The sequence below is a fragment of the Rhinatrema bivittatum genome, chromosome 5 (assembly GCF_901001135.1).
Source record: "Rhinatrema bivittatum chromosome 5, aRhiBiv1.1, whole genome shotgun sequence".
In the NCBI taxonomy this organism is placed as follows: domain Eukaryota; kingdom Metazoa; phylum Chordata; class Amphibia; order Gymnophiona; family Rhinatrematidae; genus Rhinatrema; species Rhinatrema bivittatum.
In genome coordinates, this window is record NC_042619.1 from 237,279,184 (window position 1) to 237,302,798 (window position 23,615).

At 46.1% G+C, this 23,615-nt stretch overlaps 1 protein-coding gene across 2 annotated transcripts in view; it reads left to right on the forward strand.

Moving 5' to 3' along the window:
* RCAN1 (regulator of calcineurin 1) overlaps positions 1 to 23,615 on the forward strand; it is a 137,632-nt gene that overhangs the window by 95,452 nt on the left and 18,565 nt on the right. The window contains exon 1 of one of the 2 annotated variants that reach the window (XM_029603525.1): positions 21,503 to 21,694. The exons of the other annotated variant lie outside the window; for it this stretch is intronic. Coding sequence (XP_029459385.1) covers positions 21,608 to 21,694 — 87 coding nt within the window. The 5' untranslated portion in view covers positions 21,503 to 21,607. Of the gene's footprint in view, positions 1 to 21,502; positions 21,695 to 23,615 lie in introns of those variants that run through there. 2 annotated transcript variants of the gene reach the window in all.

Below are 23,615 nucleotides of genomic sequence, written 5' to 3' on the forward strand. Positions count from 1 at the left end.
GGAGCTGGTGAAGATGAAAACAGTGAAAATTGAAAGAGGCATGGGATAAACACTGTGGATCCCTAAAGTCTAGAGGATGGAAATGAAGAAAAGAGTGCATGGGGGTATCGTGCTGGTTCAATGGTTATTACCCTTAACCAATAATCCTTGATACTTTTGATGCAACTCCAAATTGCTCTCTGCTTCAAAGGCAAGGGGAAAAGGGAATTGGATTCAGACAGCAACCAATGAGAGGGCCTCGACTTGTACGTTCTGGGTTGCTGATAAGCATGATGGTGACATGCATGGAGCAGCAGTTACTACATTTAAAGGAAGGCATGGGATTACTACCCTTAATAAGCTTTGATGCTTCTGATGCACCTGCAACATCGCTCTCTGCTTCAACGGAAGTGGGGTGGTGGCGGGAAAGAGAAATTAGATTCGGAGAGAACCAACACGAACTACGACTTTTTTACAGACTTGGGTACTGATGCGCGGACAAAAGGGGGAAAAAAACCGAAGGACTGCTTCTACGGCCAAGTCCATGAGCAAAGCACGTCAAGCAGCTCTGCCTGAATTTCCAAGGCGGCTCCTCACCCAGTAAACATGTTGCTAGCAGTAAACTTTAATGGGTTATCGTAAGACTTGGGAATAACGGCACACGGTGGCAGTTGCTACCATAAGAAGCTTGCTGGGCAGACGGGGTGGACCATTTGGTCCTTTCTAGCCATCGATTTCTATTTTTCTATGTCGCCTTTAAGTTAAGGTGCGGGCAGGTAAGTGTCTCACTCACGGTCACATGAACTCATTTCTAGGCTGCACAGTCGGTGTTGAAACTGTAGGAAATAAATCTCGTGTAACGCTGAGGTGGCACAGTGCCTGGTGTGCGGGCCTTGCCAGTCTTTTCTGGGTTCCCTGACGATGGATACAGTTAATGATGATGATAAATAGTGCAGTAAATGAGCACTGGGTGCATCTTAATTAGATGCAGGCTTGGCTTTTAAGTATGTCTTTCATTTTCCCTTTATGTTTAACCTGCTTAATTAAAAATAAAAAACCTGTGAGGCAGATGTAAAAGGTCACCGTGGAAAAGTGACCCTTCAGAGTCTGCCTGCATTTCCTCTCCAGTTCAGGTCTGCTCCTCTCACTAGAAAATACCTTTTTTTTTGCACTCGGCCACTTTATTGAGAGAGTAGGTCTTAAGGCCGAAGTTATACTTTTCATGTAAGGGACAGTATTAGATGTTGACTGACTTGTCCGCTTAACAGCTGCAGAAAACACATCCTGAGCTTCTTAATCCATTTTCCATGTATATAATATGATTGAAAAAAAAAAAAAAAAGTGGAGGCGGAGTTTTACCCGTAAACGAGGCAGAGACGGACTGAAGGTCCCAGAGCAAGCTATACAGAGGCAACTGGAAGCAGCATATCACGAGGGACATTTAGAACAATGGTGCGATAGCATCCCCCTCCTCGTTATTGAAATACTGCTGATTCCTTTAATTATGAATGATTCTAACCCAGAGATGTCTGAATTTGAGCGGCGGCATAAAAATAGCCATGTTCCAGGAGCACATACACAGTGCCTGTTGTATTAATCCAGAAGGGCCTCCATTTCCGACTCCACTCTGTTTAATCGCAAATATTTTTCCCCCCACCCCCACTTCCTCTGTGCCAGTTGTTTCTCATCTCTTCCCATGTTATATCTACAGCTGTGGCAGTCTCTCTAAACCTGTCCCCCTCCTGCAGTGGAAGGAGAGCAGGCCCATTCTGGGCTGAGGGCAAAATCGCAAGCAGAGCGTGTAAGCCCTCTCTGGCCCCTTCGTAGTGCCTTCCAGCTCTCAAATAAGCATGGTTTTGTTTTTTTGGGTTTTTTTCCTTCTGAGTGGGACCTTAAAGTTTTATTAGAGAGCATTCCTGCTCCCTCCGTGGTCAGCCCCCAGTGTCCAGTCAGATGAGGCTCCCTGCATGCGTCGACACTACTCATGTAAAAGAAATGTTTACGAAATGTTTTCTGGCAAAATGATGATTTAAGAGGCTAATTTCCCTCCTGCTGGGCCCTCCCCTTCCTTTTCTGAGCCATCTAGAGCAGCCCTTGAAGTCCTTCTCCCTCTGCCCCCCCATCCAGCTACAGGGGGAGGGACTCGTGAACCAGTGGCCCTCTTCCCACTGTTGAGCACAAAAATAAGGAAAAAGAGAAATCCGGGCAAGCAAAGCTCTCGCCTGACCCGACACACTTCAACTGGAGTGTTCCCCTTTAATGCAACCAGAAGACATCGGGGGGACATTTTGCAGTTTGTACACACCGCCATCAAGTGAACCAGCTCTGACTTGGTCTGGCTCTGGTTTTTGTTGGAATTTGCAAGTCAGCTCAAATGCAAATAGAATTGTTACAGCCACCTATCCTTTCAGTTATTCATTTTTTTTCTATCGCTCCTTTCTGTGCACTGCAAACACTCAAAACGGGTCCCAGAACTAGCAGCACGTATAATTACAATTCATATCAAAATTACTAGTTGACATAGCTTCATCTGTTCGGTTCACATTTTTATGCCGTTAAATTTGTTTTACATTATGAGCCGGCTCAGATGTGCCTCGCGCGCTCTCTCTCTCTCTCTCTGGTGGTAGGGGGGATGGTTGTGGCAGGGTTTTGGATGATTCCGCCTGAGCCACGTTGGATCGTCATGTACTCCTAATGAAAGGGGATCTGCATTGGCTCAGAACCAGCTCTCCTAAACCAGGAGTGTGCCCTGTTTGTAGGAAACAGAAGCCAATACATCTCCAAAGATTGGAACAGCTGTAATAGGTACAGTACAAGACATTAGTTTTAATTCTATAAGCAAGCACTGTCACAGAGAAGGGGGGTGGCATGTGTCATGTCATGTGGGCTGTGCAGGAATTGCGAGGTGGCGAGTCTCTTCACTGCCTGCTTGGGAGAGAGCTACACTTTCTCAGGGTTTGATACCTGGCGAAGGATTACCTGCCCTATTGTTCCAGGACTTTCCAAGGTGTTACCTAACCTGTGTGTACGATGGAGAGACTGAGTTAGAAAGGTAAACGACAACAGGCATGGAAACTGTACACAAGGTACTGGAAGTAAATAGGAAAAGATGCAGAGATAATGAGAAGGAACATAGGCCTGCGGATGTAGCCCTTAGGGTAAAGCTTAAAACAAATATTGACACACGATCAGGCCAAGGATGACTCTTATTTCACATTCCATGTGACTCTCTGATCTCTCACACTCTGTTTTCTGTTTCTATGTAGCTCCTGCTTTCAGTGATGCAATATTCAGGACTCTCAAATTTTTGTTTTCGAGCAGTATTTTTAAGCACCAAAGCTGCAAGCTGTCTGCACGCCAGGTGAAGGAATCCAACTATTTTCCTACTGCTGATAGAATTTAAGGGCCTTTCAGGAAAAGTTGAGTGATGTTAATATTGTCTGTGATGTGGATAGATGTTGAATGGGGCACATTGATCTTCTGACACACTGGATCCTAGCTGGAGTTATGAATTTTTAATTTTTATTAGCATTTAATACATTGCAGTTAATTAAAGCATAGGAAATCATGTATTCTAAAACAGAAACTGGGAAAAAAAACCCAAAACACCCAACTAACCAAAATAGAAGTGAAAGGTAACAAATTAGTATAACACATAATAAGTCCACATCATAGCAAGGGGTAAGAAACAGGAAAAAAAGAACACTGGTTGAAAAACAATACTAAGACATACAGGCTACCAATTCCTGTCTAGCACCTCCCCCAAAGGCATCTAGAAAATCAAGGAACATTTAATTGCCCACATTCTTATCTACAGGAAACTTTTCCAAATGCAAAGGATCAGGAAACACAAACTTGTTACCCAGACAACATATAAGGCACTTACAAAAGAAAAAAAAAACCTGCCTCAGTTGAATCGCACAGGCCACATCAGGAAACATTGGAATTTCCTGACCATAGAAGAAATCCTCTTTGTTTGTTTGGAATATTGCTTGAGAATCAAGTCCTTATTGGCTTCTTTCACGGAGGTAAGGATGAGTGCAGCCCTCGTAGAGATATCTTGAGGATTGTAAAAAAAAAAAAAAAAAGGCTGTCAAATCAATACTATCAGTAATGACTGTAATGGTATCTGATTCTCCCTCTGTGGCATTGAATACACGCTTCATCCCAGGAACATTCAAAATTTTGAAAAGAGCAATGTCTTTTTTTTTTCTTGCAAGATCTTCCAAAAAAATTTCTGATATACTTTAACAGCTTCTGGGCTGACAACAGTCTGGATCAAGGGAAATTAAGCTGTCATAGCCTTTTTTTGAGCTGGCCATATTTTCTAAAGCCTCTAACTTATTAGGAAGCAACAAATTGTCTTTAACCTAAGCCACCTCAGGTGCTTGCAATGTGGAAACTTGACTATGACTGCCAATTGCGTAGGCTTGGCCCTCCAGTTCACCCATTCTGTTCCAGTTCATTCAGTGTGGAAGAGGTTCCCATAGAAAAGTTCCATAACTGAACAATAGTTTGAGCCATGGTGCGCTCAGCGTATGTTACCACCTTCCAGATGTCCAGGAGACTACTGGATAGTGGCTGGAAGATTGGGCATCTAAATGGCAGATGAAATTTAATGTGGACAAGTGCAAGGTGGTGCATATAGGGAAAAATAACCCTTGCTGTAGTTACACGATGTTAGGTTCTATATTAGGAGCTACCACCCAGGAAAAAGATCTAGGCATCATAGTGGATAATACTTTAAAATCGTCAGCTCAGTGTGCTGCAGCAGTCAAAAAAGCAAATAATGTTGGGAATTATTAGAAAGGGAATGGTTAATAAACGGAAAATGTCATAATGCCTCTGTATCGCTCCATGGTGAGACTGCACCTTAAATACTGTGTACAATTCTGGTTGCCGCATCTCAAAAAAGATATAGTTGCGATGCAGAAGGTACAGAGAAGGGCGAACAAAATGATAAAGGGGATGGAACAGCTCCCCTATGAAGAAAGGCTGAAGAGGTTAGGGCTATTCAACTTGGAGAAGAGATGGCTGAGGGGGGATATGATAGAGGTCTTTAAGATCATGAGAGGTCTTGAATGAGTAGATGTGAATTGGTTATTTACACTTTTGAATAATAGAAGACTAGGGGGCATTCCATGAAGTTAGCAAGTAGCACATTTAAGACTAATCAGAGAAATTTCTTTTTCACTCAGCACACGATAAAGCTCTGGAACTTGTTGCCAGAGGATGTGGTTAGTGCAGTTAGTGTAGCTGGGTTTCAAAAAAGGTTTGGATAAGTTCATGGAGGAGAAGTCCATTAATGGCTATTAATCAAGTTTACTTAAGGAGTAGCCACTGCTATTAATTGCATCAGTAGCATGGGATCTTCTTAGGTGTTTGGGTAATTGCCAGGTTCTTGTGGCCTGGATTGGCCTCTGTTGGAAACAGGATACTGGGTCTTGATGGACCCTTGGTCTGACCCAGCATGGCAATTTCTTATGTTCTTATGAATAGGTGATAAATTCCCTATGCAGACACCTTCCAGACCTTGGGGGGGGGGGCAGGGGGAGGGGCTCACTGCTACTGGCACAGGGAACCTCTTCATGCTTTGCGTAGTTCCCCCACTGGCTTGAACAAGCTGTACCTTGCTGCCTGCTCTAGCTAAGTCACGATGTGGCAAAGGTTCTTCCCAGAGATGAATAGGTCCTCCGGAGCTCTCTGTAACCTGTGCGGGACCGCTCACCAGGCCTCATCTATGGGGATTCGCTCCTTTCCAGGCACCGTCCTAAGACGACAGTTTCTCTCCTATCGGTGGCAACCGCTTCATCCGGACAGTCTCCAATGCTGGCCCCTGACAACACCAATCTGAAGCTCTTGAATGGAACCAGCGGCCATCTCACTGAGCACAGCAGTTGGGGAAGAGGGACTGAGCAAGACCTCTGCGGCCTCATCATTCTGATCTCCTCAAGCTGATATCATTGGGCGATGGACTTAAAAAAAAAAAAAGCACCAGATTTCCCTCTCCTCTTCCTGCTCATCTTGATAGAATTAATGTAAGAAAAAAAAAAGGTAAAGGAAATTAACTCCTAGGTAGCAAGCAAAATCAGAGTCTGCAGCAGCCTACTTCGAGTTATGGATTATATGACCACGGGAGGTCCGTTCCAATCCAATTATTTATTTTTGTCATTCTGAAGAAGAAAACTATGTAATCTCATAAATGCATATTACAACTTTTTTTTTTTTTTTTGGTTCAGTAAAAGATATCACAACCTACAAAGTTTCCTTTCTGAAGATTCAAAGGGAAGGGCTACTAACTGAGGTTAGCAAGGTGAGAGCGTGTGCGTATAAGAAAGCAGAGAAGGGGGTTAGGGGAGCGTGAAGAGCGTGATTCTGCGCGCTGAGTCATCGTGCCTGGTCTGTGAATTAGTAGAGGTGCACAGGGGTGTCCTGAATCATGGAGCAGAGTCCAGGGTTAGCATTAGTTACCAGTCTGACCAAGGCATACGAGGACCAGCCACCGAGCCCTTTACCCGATAGAGGCAGTGTGGCCAGGAAGCATCACACCGCTCCCTGTTTATGCCTGAACCATGATCACTGTTGTCCTTTACCAGCAGACAGGCACCGGCATGGTCCATATTCAGCTTCACAACATAGCTCTTAGTTTGCAGGGTTTCTGCCTAACTTTGAACACCCCAGATAGTTACCAGTGGGGGAGGGGAAAGGCCATGTGGAGTAAGCAAGTTGGATCCGTAATCTAAGAGCTGCTCAAAAGCAACACAACACTAAATGGGGCATGCCTAGGTCAGGTCGAATAGTGTGAGCCTGCACACCTGGCTGAGTTTGTACTGAAGAGTATCCCGCAGTAACTGAAAGAAATCACAGCAGACAGGCTTTCTTAACCTTGCAGTTTTTACTGTGGAAGTGGAAAGCAGCAGATGCTTCAGAGACGCTGCGGCCTTTAGTGATCCCTGCATATAAGTGCTGTTACCTAAGTGGTGTTGCATGTATGCTGCTGTTGCCAGTGGAGGTACCAGAATACATGCACCAGGCCTACCTTCTTGCATTATATAAAATTATACCTTATTTAAATTTGAATGCATAGGATATAAAACAAATGAACTTGTGCTGAAACAATAGCAAGAGAAATCTGGTGGTGTTGCATACAAGCCAGCAAGGAAAATTGAAAATGCAGAAAAACCTGCAACACACCCTAGCCTGAGCTGGAAGAAAGAAACCACAATCTAATTAATACCTGTGTTTAAAAAAAAAAACAAAAAACACAAAATACACTAGCAGCTGAGAAACAGAGAACAGGGAGCCAAAAACAAATAAAACACTTCCTTGACTGATAATTGTTCAACGGAAAAAGGGGAGAGTCCAACTAATCACCAACACATTTCATCTAGCTTTAGTCATGAAGGCTTAAACCCACGTACATATTCTGACTTCATGATGTGGTGAGCTGGCATGTACTGCGTTCATATGATCTGCCCGCTGAACACACTCACCAGCAGAAATAAAGCCATCCAACACCCAAAAACTCTGTTATGGTCCATCAGAAGAGATGTAAATCTACATCTTGATGGAGCTGCTGCTGCGGGATCAGGTTGATGAACGAATGACATCCATTCAGAATAGGTCTCTGAAGGAAACAGCAGGGACAAGTTCTACTCCTACATGCTCTCGATCCCTTTTCTACTCCAAAATATACAAAATGAAACACATGCTGTAAATGTAACTATCTTCTGATACAGCCAGGAAGCTCCACACACAAAATTTCAGGTGGCACAGCCTACCTAGCCAAAATTACAGGGGCATTTTATATTTAGGCTACATGGTTTAGAATTGCACTGAATGAAAAATGTAGTTTGTTTGTTTTTTTTTTAAAGTCTTCCTGATCGCCTTTTTGTATTTTGTGTGCATCTCTCAAGTTTTGAAGCGTAGCATTTATAACGACAGTCTCCGTAGATGTTACCGACACTGAAATTGTAGGCCTGGGAATCCTGTCTGGGCCACTGATGGGGTAAAGGAGCGTGGGGGGGACGGGACTGTTCCATCGCACCGCTGCACACGATCTGGAAAAATACACTCTGGAAAATGCAGGTCCCTGACACTGCCCACTGTCGATGAGTTTAAAAATAACCCTGGAAGAGTTGTAGATGCTCTGAGCAAAAGGGGTTTTTAACATGCTTGAAATACCTCAGATTAGGGGCACTTGGAAGTGAAGCTGTAAGTCATAGAAAGTCTCTGGCAAGGACAAAACTAAAAAGGACACGCTTTATTTACTCCGTCTCGGTTGTAGAGCATTCTGTGCAGGCTTACAGGCTTCATCTGCTTTTGCCATTTGGTTTATTGCTTTATCCTCCTCTTTGTATGCTAAACATTTTGCATATGGAGCGCTGTAAGGGTTTGCTGCCTCTTTCGTGTGGATGGCGGTGGAGGATACAGCATAGTGCTGTGAAACCAGGGGGGGGACGCCTGTCCTGGTCCCCTATCCCCTCTGGGGGACCCCGTAATTCTGAGCAAGTCACTGAGAGGCCCATGTTCAGAAGCATGTGGGTGGCTAACTCTCAGACAGCAGCCAGCTAAATGAACGTTTGGGCACTTTCCCGGCTAAATTCTAGGCGGCTAGAATTTAGCTGTAAGTTGGGCATTCCTGGGGCGTAACTGGAAGGAGTTTAGTTCAATATTCAGAGTTAGCTGGATGACTTGGTTTTCTAAGTCTGGGCTGGCCAAAGAGCTGCCCTAAAAGTTAGCCTGCTAGAGTCGATAGCGCGGCTGCACTGTTGAATATACCTCCAAAGGGGCCGATGCTATAAAAAAAAAAACGCAGAGAGCGGGCGCTGAAAAGTCAGCGCCCGTAAGGGGGGGGGGGGGGGGGGCGCCATGCTATAAGCAAATTAGGGAGTCGCGCTAGCGTCGCGTGCGTGCCCCTAGCGCCTCCTTGCTAACGTGAACCCGTGGCGGCTGCCGGTTATGAAAACTGACGCCGATTAAACTCAGCATCGGTTTTCATAACGGCCGTCTGCCAGTAATGAAACTCTGCGGTCGTTTTCATTACTGGCAGACGGTCTTCGTAACTCGGCAATGTGCTGAGGTATTTTATTTATTTATTTATTTTACTTAAGTGCAGAAAAAACTGCTTTTCTGTACTTTTTTTTTACATGCGCTCAGCTATTATCCAGGCAGGCGTTAATATCTGAGAGCTAAATGTGCGTCTGAGACACGCAATTTTTTTTTTTTTTTAATGCGGAGTGAATAAATAATAGCGCTCATCACATGCATTTGCATGTGATGAGCGCTATCACATTCACTCGGTGTCGGACGCGCGTTAAATAGGCGCTAATCCCCCTATTGCATTACGGGGTGGATTAGCGCCTATTTAATCCGCATCAGACTGCGGGCTATACAGTGCGCTCGGCTAAGTGCACTGTATTGCCTCTGCCCCAAAGTTAGCGGGATAAGTTTATCAGTGTCTGAATGTGAACCTCTGAGTCTCCCTGTGCTATTGTTTAGGTCAGTGGTTCTCAACCTTTTTTCGGCCGGGACACACCTGACAGATGGTTCTCAAGTGCTTGACACTCTGAACATGTGACCATCACGGGACAAAATGTAAATATACATTCTGCATCCCCATAAAATACAGGATAAAGTACAAAATACTCTCAATCATTCACAGCTTAATCTACAATTCTTCCTCCACCTGGCTATGCACCTTACTTCGTATCTACAAACCCACCCGACATCTAAGATCACTTACTCAAAATCTCCTAGACATTCCATCCCCACGACAGGCCAGATTAGACATAACCAGAAAAAGAGCATTTTCAGTTGCAGGACCTTCTCTTTGGAACTCTTTACCCAACCCTCTCCGTCTAATATCAAACCCTCATCAATTCAAAAAAGCTCTGAAAACTTACTTTTTTCAACATGCATTTAATAACTCCTCTAAGTATACTGTCAACAAATCTGAAGTGCCCACCTCTTCAACCTCATCCATCTGACTCATATTACTCCAATTCTGCTCACTTGACACATATTACCTCAATTTTTCACTCAATCTTTTTTTTCACTCCCTCATTTTCTGGGATATATTTATCTGATAACTCACCACTTCTTCCCTCCCCCCCTTTCGCCTTTTTGCTTCTCCTATTCTGTTTACCATGGCACGCTTCTATTATTATTATTATTGTTTCATTTTTAATTAACAATTTTATTTTAAGCTAGTAATTACCTAGCTATTTAACTAAATTTATGTATTTTTATTTTATTTAACTTGCATTTTATTTTTCATTTTATTTTAAACTATTGTAAACCGTTTTGATAAAATTTTATTTTAAAAAGCGGTATATAAATACCTTTAAATAAATAAAATAAATAAAATCCTCAGGAACCACATCGACCCCCAAAAATGGGTGCAGAGCAGAACTAGGGCATTACCCGTACAGCTCACCATACAAAAAAAGATATTCTGGATCTGATGACATCTCAGTAAAAGCAAAACAAACTCTCTTTACTGGCAGGCACAATACCCCTCCTTATGAAAAGACAGTAATTTACCACTACAAATATTTAACCAGGCCCTAAACACTAATACACCTCCTATTGGAAAAACAGAGCAAGCCAAGCTTTTATAGATACCCACTTAGAAATAATTGTAAAACTATACTAATAAATGTTACAAAACAGCTGATGAACAGAACACCCAACAATTAAAAACTTATAAAAATTATTAAAAATTGTCTAAATATCAAAATATTTCAAAACAGCAGACACATCACATAATACGCAATAATTAAAATGGCAGTCAATCAAGAAAAATAAACTTAAAAAGCTGCCTTTACTTACCCTCTCCAGCAACTCTCCTACTCCTTTCCCTTGCAGACCAATAGCACTCACCAGAAGCAGCAGTGGCTGCTAAAGCTATGTCCTCACAGTCCTCTTCCTTAAGGCCCACAACCAGTCACAACCAGCCTCTGTCTCATACAGACTAGTAACTTCCCTAACTAGTATCTTTTCCTCACACACACACACACACACACACACACACACCAGTCACCTCCCTGACCAGTCTTTGTTTCTCTCTCACACACACACACACCAGTCACCTCCCTGACCAGTCTTTGTTTCTCTCTCACACACACACACACCAGTCACCTCCCTGACCAGTCTTTGTTTCTCTCTCACACACACACACACCAGTCACCTCCCTGACCAGTCTCTCTCAATCACACACATGCTCTCTCACTTACATACAATCTCACTCATACTCTGTAACTTACAACCACACACACTGCCACTCATGCACCCATTGTACCACACACACACACAAACTCTCACTCATGCACCCAGGCACCCATTCTACCGCACACACACAAAGCTGCCACTCACCACCCAGGCACCCATTCTATCACAGGCACTCAAGCTCTCACTCATGCAACCAGGCATGCATTCCAACACACACACACACACACACACACACACACACACAGCTGCCACCCAGGCACCCATTCTAACACACACACAAAGCTGCCACTCACCACCCAGGCACCCATTCTATCACAGGCACTCAAGCTCTCACTCATGCAACCAGGCATGCATTCCAACACACACACACACACACACACACACACACACACACAGCTGCCACCCAGGCACCCATTCTAACACACACACAAAGCTGCCACTCACGCACCCAGGCACCCATTCTAACACACGCACACACACACAAAGTTGCCACTCATGCACCCAGGCACCCATTCTACCACACACACACAAAGCTCCCACTCACGCACCCAGGCACCCATTCTAACACACGCACACACACACAAAGTTGCCACTCACGCACCCAGGCACCCATTTTACCACACACACACAAAGCTCCCACTCACGCACCCAGGCACCCATTCTACCACACACACACACACCAGCTCTCACTATGATGTCATCTAGGCAGATAAGGACGAAATATTCCCGGCGACGCCTACCACTGGGAGCCTGGGTTGTGGAGGAATTCGGCGCAACTCTAGGGTTAAGAATGATTCCAGGTCTAGGGCAGCCAGTCGCCCAAAGGCACCCCAACGGAGTTTGTAAGAAGATCTTGGCTCCAGAAAACGTTTGTCCATCGGGCCGGTTGAAGTCGACCCTTCGGAAACTTCCTGGTAGCTTTCGCCTTGCCCTTCCTCTTACCCATAGCAGAGAAAGGTAAGAAACATTTAAGAGGCAAAAATTTTAAAGACAAGAGGGGAATTGACAGAGCAACATCCCTTAGCATGTGGCCATCTTGGATCTCCCTGCAGTATTTTTTATTTTATAATTTCAATAAGGCACACCAGGATGGGTGCTGTAGTGGGATATTAGTACTGTCATGAAGCTATGGGCACACTTGTGTTGATATCCCAAGGCAGTATTGCACTTTATTAGTTAATTGTGAGCTGATGGTGAATGAGGCTATTGTAAACATGAATTCCACTATACAATGCTGGGTGGATGGACAGAATTTACACACAGTGGAGCTTAATAAAACCCGTGCTAAAATTGGAGTTATGTTTTCGCGCAGGCTTCATTTAATGTGCATGTTTAAAAAAAAAAAAAAAAAGCAGATCCAGTGGGTTGCAGGATGCCAATGACATGAAAATTAGTCCTGTGGGAATTCTGTGTTACTGTGGAGCGCAGAATTCTCCACAGTTGCGCAGAATTTGGCACGCCGGGACCTGCTCCTTCTTCGCCGTGAGTGGGCCGGCCTCCGCAGGCAACTGTTGAGGCTTGGAGGAGGAGGCCAGTTTCTTTGCACATTCCTGCTGTCTCTCCAGTACAGGGCGCTTCAGCATCAGCACTATGGGGAGCTCAAGGCCCTGATACGAATACTGGGGCCAATACAATAAGCAATACTGAGCCTACTGTAGCTTTTTACCTGGGTTTTAGCATGGGTTTTTTTTGGCGCTAACTTTGCCCAGCCATGTAATAAGGGCTTTAGCACCAAAAAAGAACCTGCACTAAAAATCCCATGGCAAGCTTAGTGCATCTGATGCAACTGCGAGGTAATAAGCCTTATTAGCTATCGCTCTGCAATGCAGGAAGGCACATTACTGGGGAGGCTACCTGGTGCATCTCCTTTTACCATGGAAGCTTTAACGCCTGGTCAGAAGCAGGAATTAAATTTCCCACGGTAACGAGGACGACACCAAATCTCACTCGGGTAGGCTGGCCTGGCAAGACCTTCCTTCCTTCCTTCCCCAGCATGCCAAACTCCTCCCTCTCACGTCCTGGTCAGTCCTCCCAGCCTTCTCATTCTCCCCTTAAAAAATTAAATTGGGCCTTGCTGAAGTCCTGAGCCCTCCAGCTCCCACTTCCTCCCCCTGGGAACCCCTGTAGGAGAAAACCTTACTTTCTCTGGCAGGGCTGTTCCCTCACGGGCAGGGAATTGATCCAGTCACTGTCGCATGTCTGTGTGAGAACCAATCCTCTTTCAGAATTTTGAAAGGACAGCCTTCTGAAAAGGGGATTGGTCCTTTCACTGATAATTGACAGTGGAGGAGTGAATAAATTAACAAGTACTGGGTTCGGAATGCTGGGGAGGAGGGAAGACTTGTGGGGCCAACCTACTCGGGTGGCATAGCCACATCAGGCCCACTGGGGAGATTAGGGATTTTTTTTTAAGCATACAAATGGACCACTAGCGTAAAAAAAAAAAAGCCATTTCTGTTTAGTGTGCTTTTTTTTTTTTTAACCTCCTGGTCTATTTTCTACTACTGGGGGAATTCTGCACACAAAAACTTAAAATTCTGCATACTTTATATTGGTCAAAATAACACAATATACAGACATGTGACAGTGGCCGCCTCCTCCAGGTCTCAACAGTTGCTTGCAAAATGCCCTGTCTTCAGTTCTAGAAATATGGTTACACTATACTCAGCCTTGTTAAAATTACCAAAGGGTGTGTATGTTTGTGTTTTGTATTGTTGGTTTGTGTAGGAAACAATTGTCCCCTTAGGCTCTTAAATCTGGCATAGTAATTTCCAAACTTTGCCCTCAGGGACTGCAGAGATTTGGTTTCAGGGTATCAACAGTGAACATTCATGAGATTGATTTGCATCAGAAGTAGGTTGACTCTGCATATTTGGTTATTCTGGAAATCAGGTGAGGCTCAAGTTTGGGAAGCACTGTTTTAGCAGGATATACTGGTGAATATGAATCATTGGGTCCTTAACCTGACCTGCCTTTATTATTTAGCATAATATAGAACTCGTGCATGAAATGTAACATTTAGTAAAATGTAATGTTGCGGTAACACAAATTTAGTCCAGACGCAATCCGGCAAATATGAACATCCACAAGGTCATTCTCTAAGAAATAAACACGAAAACTTCATCGGAGCTGGTCAGCTCTTTATTTCCTTGTTTTTCTTTGTAGAGATGCACGTTGGAAACAAAGGTGAATGCATGTTTTTCTTCTGTGAAATCTTCTGTAATATTCCTGCCTGGAACCCAAATAACATATTTGGTTTTGGTCATCTTTGATTTCAAATACCTGCTTCATGGGAAGTTTCTTTCAGCCCAGCTAATCTGACAGCAGAGGAATTGGCAGTGTTGAGTGCTAGTTTAGGGTTTGTTTGTTTGTTTTTTTTTAATGCAAGAAGAAAGCCTCACAGAGTCATCCTAGGTGACTGCCTAGTCTGCCTAATGTAAGCTCTGTATGAATGCAGATTTAGACTTTTCAGATAAGAAAATGAGGTATTTCTGGGAGTATTAGTGTGAGCCAGGTTCCCCTAAATGCAGCATTCTATCAAACTGAGGGAGATGATGTGGAGCCAGAAAAACAAGTCTCTGTAAAAGGACTGATTGCCTTGGTGTTGCACAAATATGCACCTTCCGTCTGTCACCTCGCCTTCAGGCAGTGCATGAGCCAGCCTAGCTGAGGGCATTCGGGCTGTTTCCCCTGCCCCCCCCCCCCCCCCCCCCAGCACTTCATAGGCCATAACCATTCTGGGATTGCAGCCCACTTTCCTTTTGTTTGGTGGCAGTGGGAGAGGAAAAAATCTGACTTTGTTTTCCTAAATCAGGTCAGCCCTGTGGTATCTGAGACTGGTAAACATAGCGACTCCTATGCAAACATCACAAAGGGAACAGAAGAACTTTTTGTAAACAGTACAAGTCTTCTGTGATTGCAGGTTTTATACTGTAAATTCTGTGCATGAATTTCCATGAACAAAAGCAAATTGTAGGCAATAGCTTTTTGTTGCCCATACTTGCTTTTTTTTTAAATTTTGGATTTCTAGATCAGTTGAAACCGACTTCTGTTTACTCATGGGGGAATTCGGTAGAATTCAGCAATGGGGCCTAGGAGCCAGCAGTCCATCAGGGTAGCCACAAGGAAGAAGCAGCATTGTTGGCTGCATGATGGGGAAGGAGGAAGCGGTAGCATTGGCCACATGGGCTGGAAGATGGAAGAGGCTGCTGTGCGGGTGCAAACAGTGGCTCTGCACTGAAGGGGGGCTGCACTGGCAGCCTTGATGTCTGCCGAGGCCCATGATGGAGGAGTTTGCAGCAGCAGTCTCGGCCAACAATGGAGACAGCAAGAAGGAGAGCTGGGGGTGTAGTGAGGGAGAGCTGGTGCTCTTGGTGACAGAAAGAGGGAGAGCAATCACTAGGGCTATGTACCTGCCAGGTAGGGAGTGAGGTGGGGGGAGAAAGCTGGGAGGATGGGTTTGAACGTGGATGGGGGCAGAGCTGGAGGAAGCAAAAAATAGAGATGACTGAGGCTCCCTTCCTCCCACAGGTTGTGAATGCTGTCGCCACAGCCCCAAGCAAATCCTTCTGATTTGACAATGAGTGTAACAGCATTGTATTCCCAATGATGCTGGGGGTTAATCTCCCCCTACCCTCCTGTGGTACAGGTTGACAGTCAAAAGGCCAAGAAGGCACCCGTCTCAGCTCAAGGCTCAGCCTCACCATGTGTACAGCAGCCAAAAGATGACAGCTGTGCAGTGCTGCCTCTCATAGGTTGACTGCTTTACCTTATAATCTTACCTGCACACAAAATTCACTGGAAACTAGTTCTCTTTTCATTGCTCTGTAAATGAAATTCAAGGAGATTCTCCACACCATGAGGAAGTATTTGACTTCCCAAACTCTGTGTGACCCCCATTTTAGCACTTGAAAATGTGCTTGTTCTCCGAGGCCAAGCATGATGGGTAACCCTCACAGATGGGTGACATCATCGGATGGAGCCCAGCATGGAAAACTTATGTCAAAGTTTCTGGAACTTTGAGCATGCCCAGCTTGCCCTAATCCATGCGTCCATGTGGGGTCCCTCTTCAGGCTCTTTTTTTTCCGTGGAGCTTTCACATCACAGGAGAGTGAGCTTGTGGCTTTTCTTGTTGGAAATTGCCTTTAAGAAAACGTTTCACCGTCCTCTTTGGGGTTTTTCGTGTACATTCACAGACCGCGGGTCCCTCTTGGTTCCCTCTAGTTTCTCCAGTTAGGATTTTTGGCAGTTCAATAAGTCTTTTTGCTTCCGTTCCCCCCTCCCATGGTGGCGGTGGCTCGGTGCCTGCCGTTGCTTGACCGCCTGCCATCACAGTCTTTACTTTTTCCCCTTTTTCTTTTGTTCGTCATGGCCTCGTCCAGTTTCGTTGGTGCCCCCAGTGTCAGAGGACCATGTCTATCACGGACCCCCAATGAGGTGTGTGTCCTCTGCCTGGGGGCATTGCACGATGTCTGGGGTTGCCGCATATGCACACAGATGACCCCATAAGGAACATCATGCTCAGCTCGATAAGATGAGGAAGAACGAGGCATCGGCACAGATGGACACCAAGCCATCAGCATCAACAGAGCCGTCGGTGAATGGGGCGCTGGGGACTGGCTCCTGTCTTTCTCTTCCAAGCAGAGGATGTCTGGTTCATAGTCAAAAACCTCGGCGCCGGGGAAAGACTGGGCCAAGCACCGAGGGAAGCCAAGGAAGCAATGGTACGAGTCACCCTCGATGCACGGTGCCGGGCTCAATAAGGCATCGGCTTCTACTGTGATGCCTCTGAAGCGACCCTGCGGCGAGGAGTGCCCATCTTCCAATGATGCCGGGGGTCCGTGAGAATCTCCACCAGTCTTGGTGCCAGTCACCAATACATCTCAGGACTCCGAGGAAGATGTGGCCACCCCTCCTGCCTCCCAATTGGTTTTGGCATTGGCAGCTTTTGAGGAGGAGTTGGAGCACAGGGTCCAGCTGGCCATCCAGCGAGCATTGCAGGGTATTGAACTGGTAGCACAGACTGTGCCGGTGCCGGCACTCACCCTGTTGGAATGGCTCAGCATGCTTAATGGTGTGTTACCAACCCTGTTGGCATCAGTTCCTGGGAAGCCATCTATGCCCAGCAGGGCACCAATGCTTTCCCTGACCGAAACAGTCCTCATTGCTGATTCTGAGGAGAAGGAAGCTCCATCAAGGCCAGCAGAGACAGAGGCCTGCAGCCTCCCCCTCCAGCTTTGCCAGGGCCGGCACCAGTGCCACCGATGCCCATGCCTCCTAGATGAAGGCTGAGCATGCAGGGCCCTATCCCCTGTAGACTACAGTGAGGATGAGGCCTCGTATCCTGGGGGGAAGACACTGGAGAATCCTCCGAGGACTCAGAGGGTCTCCCTTCAAAACGGTCTCCTCCAGAGGACCTGACCTTTGCAGGTTTTGTACGAGTGATGGCGGATGTCATCCCTTTTCAGTTAATGATGGAGGAGGATGCCAGACATAAGATGCTGGAAATCCTCCAGATTATGATGGTCCCGGTGCCTGAGATCTTTAGGGAGTTGCTGCTGAGGCTCTGGGAGTGCCCCCTCACAGAACCTCCCATTAATTAATAGGAAGGCAGGTGGGGTTTACCTCGTCTAATAGGCTATCGGATTAGAGAAGCATCAGCTGTCACACCAATCGATAGTGGTTGAATCTGCTCTCAAGAAGGCTAAGCACTCTTGGACTCACACCTCGGCACCCCTGGGCAAGGATCATAAAGCAATATATGCTCTTGGGAGGAAAGTGTTCTAAGGGGCCATGCTTATTGCCCACATTGCCTCTTACCAGATCTACATGAGCCAATACTCTCTCAAACTCTTGGAAGCAGATGCAAGGGGTGGCCAAGCGACTGCCTCAACAGCAGCACGATCCCCTCTTACCACTGGTGCGTCAGGGCCTGGAGTGTGGAAAACACGAGGTTCATTCTACTCACGATGTTTTTGAGATGGCAGCAGAGATCAGCACCCGCAGAATTGTATGGCTGCCGATCTCGGATGTCTGACTGGAGACACAGGAAAGACTCGCTGACACAAGAGAAGAATCTCTTTGGAGATAAGGTGAGGAACGCGGTAGCCCACCCTCGGGATCACCATGAGACCCTCCAACAGCTCTCTTACAGCACTTCAGACCTGCCCTCCTCAGCCAGGAGGTCCATGAGGCAGGGCCAGAGGAAGTCTTTCTACTGCCAGAGGAAGTACTATCCTCCGGCCCCTCGGTCCCTTTCACAGAGGGTGAGCTCATGGTGCCATCCCAGGTAACAGAGCTCCCAAGCCCCAGCCTGATCCCCAGACAAATCCTGGGATGGGGTTTTGACTGAATCGTAGGGATTATAAGCCAGCTGTCTGTATCTGAGACCAGTTACAGTGCTTTGCGGATCAGGGCTCCAGTATAACCTCGGACCAGTGGGTCTTGCCCATTGTCAGACAAGGGTACCAATTAAACCTATTGGGTGTGCCTATTTTGGGGGCCAATAGCACATCAGGAGGTACTATTTCGGGAGCTCTCTGCCCTCTTAAAGTCAGAGCGGTTGAGCCTGTCCCACCAGGACAAAGAGGGCAGAGATTTCTACTCCCGGTACTTCCTGATTCCAAAGAGAGCAGGGGGACTCCGTCCCATCCTAGACCTAAGGGCCTTGAACAGGTTTCTCAAAAAAGAAAAGTTCAAGATGGTTTCCCTGGGCACCCTGATTCCCCACCTGCAAAAAGGGGACTGACTAAGCTCCCTCAATTTAAAGGACGCATACATTCACATAGACATCTTCTTAGAGGTCACAGGAAGTATCCCAGGTTTGTGGTGGGAAAACAGCACTTCCAGTACAGAGTGTTGCCGTTCGGGCTAGTATCGCCCCCACATGTCTTTACAAAATGTCGGGCCATGGATGGGGTGCACTTCCGCAGGCTAGGAGTGTGTGTTTTCCCATACTTGGATGATTGGTCAAGAGCACCACCCAGGCCAGGGCGGTTCGGTCCTTGCGCTTGATCATCCAGGTGTTGGAGTCACTAAGATTCGTCAACTATCCAAAGTCCCATCTTAGCCCATCACCTCAATTGGACTTCATAGGAACCCTGCTAGACATGGCTCAGGCAAACCATCCTGCTGTGATCCAGGGCGTTTACATTGGCGTCCATAGCGGTGGCGATTCAACAGAGCCAGCAGGTTTCAGCTCGGCACATGTTGAGGCTGTTGGGCCATGTGGCCACAACCGTCCATGTCACTCCTTTGGCACTTTTATATATGCGCAGAGCTCAGTGGACCCTGAAGCCACTATGGGTTTTCAGAGGTCTGCTGTTCAGCAAGATTGTCCTGATGCAAACAGACAACCAAGTTAAGCAGGGAGGCACAGAATTGTACCTCCTATGTTGGGAAGCGGTCCCGTTTTGGTCCTGGGCCCTGTCCCTCGACATAGTACTCAGGGCCATATATCTAGCTGGAATGGAGAATGTGATAGCGGAAAGGCTGAGTGGTTCCTTCAGTCCCCACAAGTGATCTCTGGACCAGGGAGAAGCAAACCAGATCTTTCGCCTCTGGGGAACCCGAAGGTAGACTTGTTCGCATCCCCTGCAACAGGAAGGTGACTGAGTTCTGCTGCCTGTACAGGTCAGATAGCAATCCAGCTTCAGATGCCTTTGCCCAACATTGGGGCAGGAGGCCTATGTATGTGTATCCTCCAATTCCTCTAGGTACGAAGACTCTCTTGAAGCTTCACGAGGCCAGAGGGTCTATGATCCTCATAGCCACTTATTGGCCGAGACAGATTTGGTTTCCACTCCTTCTGGAGTTGTCAATCTGGAAACCAATCAGACTGGGGGCTTCCCCAGATCTCATCATGCAAGATCAGGGCAGGCTATGGCATCCCACCCTCCAGGCCCTGTTACACATAGCCTTAATGTTGAGAGGTTGATCCTGCAGCTGCTTGATCTTTCTGAGGATGTGTCTCAGGTCCTGGTAGCTTCCAGAAAGCCTTCCACTAGAAAGTCCTATGGTCTGAAGTGGAGGAGGTTTTCTTTGTGGTATGACTAAGAGGCCCTAGTTCCTTTCTCCTGCCCCATGCAAAAACTGCTTGACTACCTTCTACACCTGTTGGAGGCTGGCTTGAAAACCAACTCCGTTAAGAGTTCATCTCAGTGCAATTGGCGCATTCCACCAAGGTGTAGATGATACACCCATCTCTGTGCAGCCTATAGTTGTACACTTTATGCGGGGCCTGCTTCAATTGAAGCCTCCCCTAAAGCCTCCCACTGTGTCTTGGGCCCTCAACGTGGTCTTAGCTCAGCTGATGAAAGCTCCTTTTGAGCCGCTGTGCTCCTGTGACCTGGGGTACCTGACCTGGGAGGTCATACTTCTGGTGGTGTTCACTTCAGTGTGCAGGGTCAGTGAGTTCCAGGCCTTAGTGACTTATCCACTTTATACTACATTTTATTATGACAAGGGTGGTCTTGTGTATGTACCCTAAGTTCCTGCTTAAGATGGTGATGGATTTCCATCTTAACTAGTCAATCATTCTGCCAACATTCTTTGTTAGGCCTTATTTGCACCAAGGCGAATGAGCCCTGCACAGTTTGGATTGTAAGAGAGCCTTAGCCTTCTATCTGGAGCGGACAGAAGCCCATAGACAGTCCACCCAACTTTTCATTTCCTTTGATAGGAATAGATTGGGAGTTGCTGTGGCCAAACAGACATTATCCAATTGGCTAGCAAACTGCATCGCCTTCTGTTATGCCCAGGCAGGATTGCATCTTAGAGGTTATGTCAAGACTCATTCTGTCAGAGCCATGGTAATGTCTGTGGCCCACTTGCAAGTAGTTCCTGTGGAGGAGATCTGCAAGGCTGCACTGTGGAGTTAACTCTACACATTTGCATTTCACTACTGTCTGGATACAGATGGCCAACGTGCCAGTAGGTTTGGCCAGCCCAGAATCTCTTTGCGGTGTAGAACTCAACTCTCCCTGCCTAGTACCCTCTCTGCACTAGCCAGCGGCCGAGAACACTTGGAGTCCTTGCCGCAGTAACATTTTCCGTCCCGGCTGAAGCGAGGCGCGCGCTCCGCCCGGGGGAGCCAGCTGCAATTACCAGCGATGGAAAGTATGCCTGCTGGAGGAGCTGATAAAAGCAGCTGCTATGCAAACCTCGGCCGCTTTTTCCATCCTCCGGAACGCCAGCGCTAATTAGCATAGAGAAACTGATTAGCATGCAGACGTCAGCGCCTTCTGGTCCGGCTCTGTCCCTGGCTGCCCCTGGCGCGCGCGCCTGCCGTAGGGGGCGAGGTTAGCCCCGTGGGAGGGAGCGGACTTCGGCCCTTTATAAACGACCGCTGGCAGGGAACGGGAGGAAAAGCTTCGGCCGGGACTTGTACAGAGCGGAAATGCATTTTAGAAATTATAATTACAGCTTCGGCTCCCTGATCGCCTGCGTGGCGGAGAGCGAGCTCTTCGGTCACAAGGACGCTACGGTAAGGACTTGCTCCCCCACCAAGCAGGAAGGGTATCTGTTCCCTTAAAGAAAAGGAAAAAAAACCCCGATAATAGTTTTGCCTTTTTAGATAAACTATTTACTACCGATTCTCGTAGAGAGTAATGTGTGTTTTATGATTGTCCCAGCAAAATTGTTGGTAAAATAAAATGTGCAATTGAAGAGAATGAAAGTGGACCCTAACTGGGGCCCGGTGAGGGAACACTGGAAATGCGACTGAGTAGGCTTGAAAATCATAATTTAAAAAAAGTGATTCTTCTGCTTTAGCTAATGTGTGTGGGGGGTGGGGGATTTCCCCCTCGATTTATGAAACGAAGAAAATAGATGTTTTGAAATAGTGAATGGCTCATTTAAAAGTGTAACTTAGGAATAAATTGTAGGAATGTGTGGCTTTGGCAGATTCCTGGTATGGGAATGCGTGTTGGAGAGTTGTGCAGCTGGCTGGGAGCACGGCATTATCGTGGTGGATGGACTTGTACACATAATAAGCCCGTGCTTCCGGCTGTAAAGGGATGACGGTATATGAGAGCGGCACTATCGTCACTTGCTGTTAAAATTCCTCGATTGCAGAAGATTTTTTTTAACCAGAGCCACTTTCATTAATCAGATTTTGGTAATTCCTAGAACTTCTGGATTTTTGTACACACAGACTCTGATATGTAGTTTATATGCGCCCAAATCGGACTACTTTGGCCAGGAAAGGTTACTTCTGCCAATCCAGTTGACCGGTTTAGTTCTTCCTGGCAAATAGACCGCCATTGTTCTGCCGATACGTACAGAGTTTGTGTTGAGGTTTGTAAAGTACATGCAGTGGGCTACTCCAAGCCATTGTAAATGTCTTTACCTAGTGGGCCATCAAGTTTCTAGTCTATGATCTGTAAAATTAGCCGCTTACAGTATTAATCTTCAGTGGGCAGTGCTGGACATGGCCTGCCTATGAGCTGCACCTGAGCAGCGCACACAGCCATTACAGGAGGAATGCCCCATTAATATAAAGCGTAGGATTTTTAAGAGATCTAGAGAAACCTGGGTGAAAATGTGAACTTTGTATGGTCAGGAGTAGGAGGAGAGAGAGGTAGTGTAATGGGATTGATGAGACTAATGGCATTTAAAAAATATGGCCAAAAAAATCGGTGTGACTATTCAGATTTTAAACTTAATTTATGGGAAAATATGAATGAAGATGAATTAATGGTAGGGCTGTGAATATATGGTGCCCATGGGATGATGTCTTCCATAGAAACATTATAGACTATCAACTTTTTCTTGGTCATACAATAAGATCTTGAAAACCCAGGTCATGGTCAGGTGAAACACTAGTTTTGTCTCTTGCCAGTAATGTAAACCAGGGAATAGGTGATGAACTATAGTGTGGAGAGAAAAGGAAATCTGATAATGTAAATGTAGTTGTTCCGACCCTTAGAACTTGCAGGCAGTGGTTACAACAGGGCTTCTGCCCATGGCAAGAAAACCACCTTTATTTAAAGCTTTTTTTTTATACTGACGATAGTTTTCACATCACATCGGTTTACATGGAATAGGTAGTAAAATAACATTAAACAATCATGGGATGAAAGAAAAATTATAGCAATTATGAGGTCCTCCTCATCTTCCTCATGATTTTCCATAGTTTGCCTGTGCAAAAAAAAAATCTTCATAATTAGCAGCACAGATTACAAAATCCAGAATGTATCAGTATGATGCTGGGGCCACCTGCAGGACAAAATGCATACTGGGGGTGTGAGACTGCTCAGTAGGTGTGCCAGCTAGAAAGCATTTTTGTATTTTTATCCACATAGAAGGTAAGGCAACAGATTTGCACCCTCAAAAGTATCTGGCACCTGCAATACTTAATAACAATCCCCTCTTTTCATTCTGATTTATATATGAATCTTTGGGGG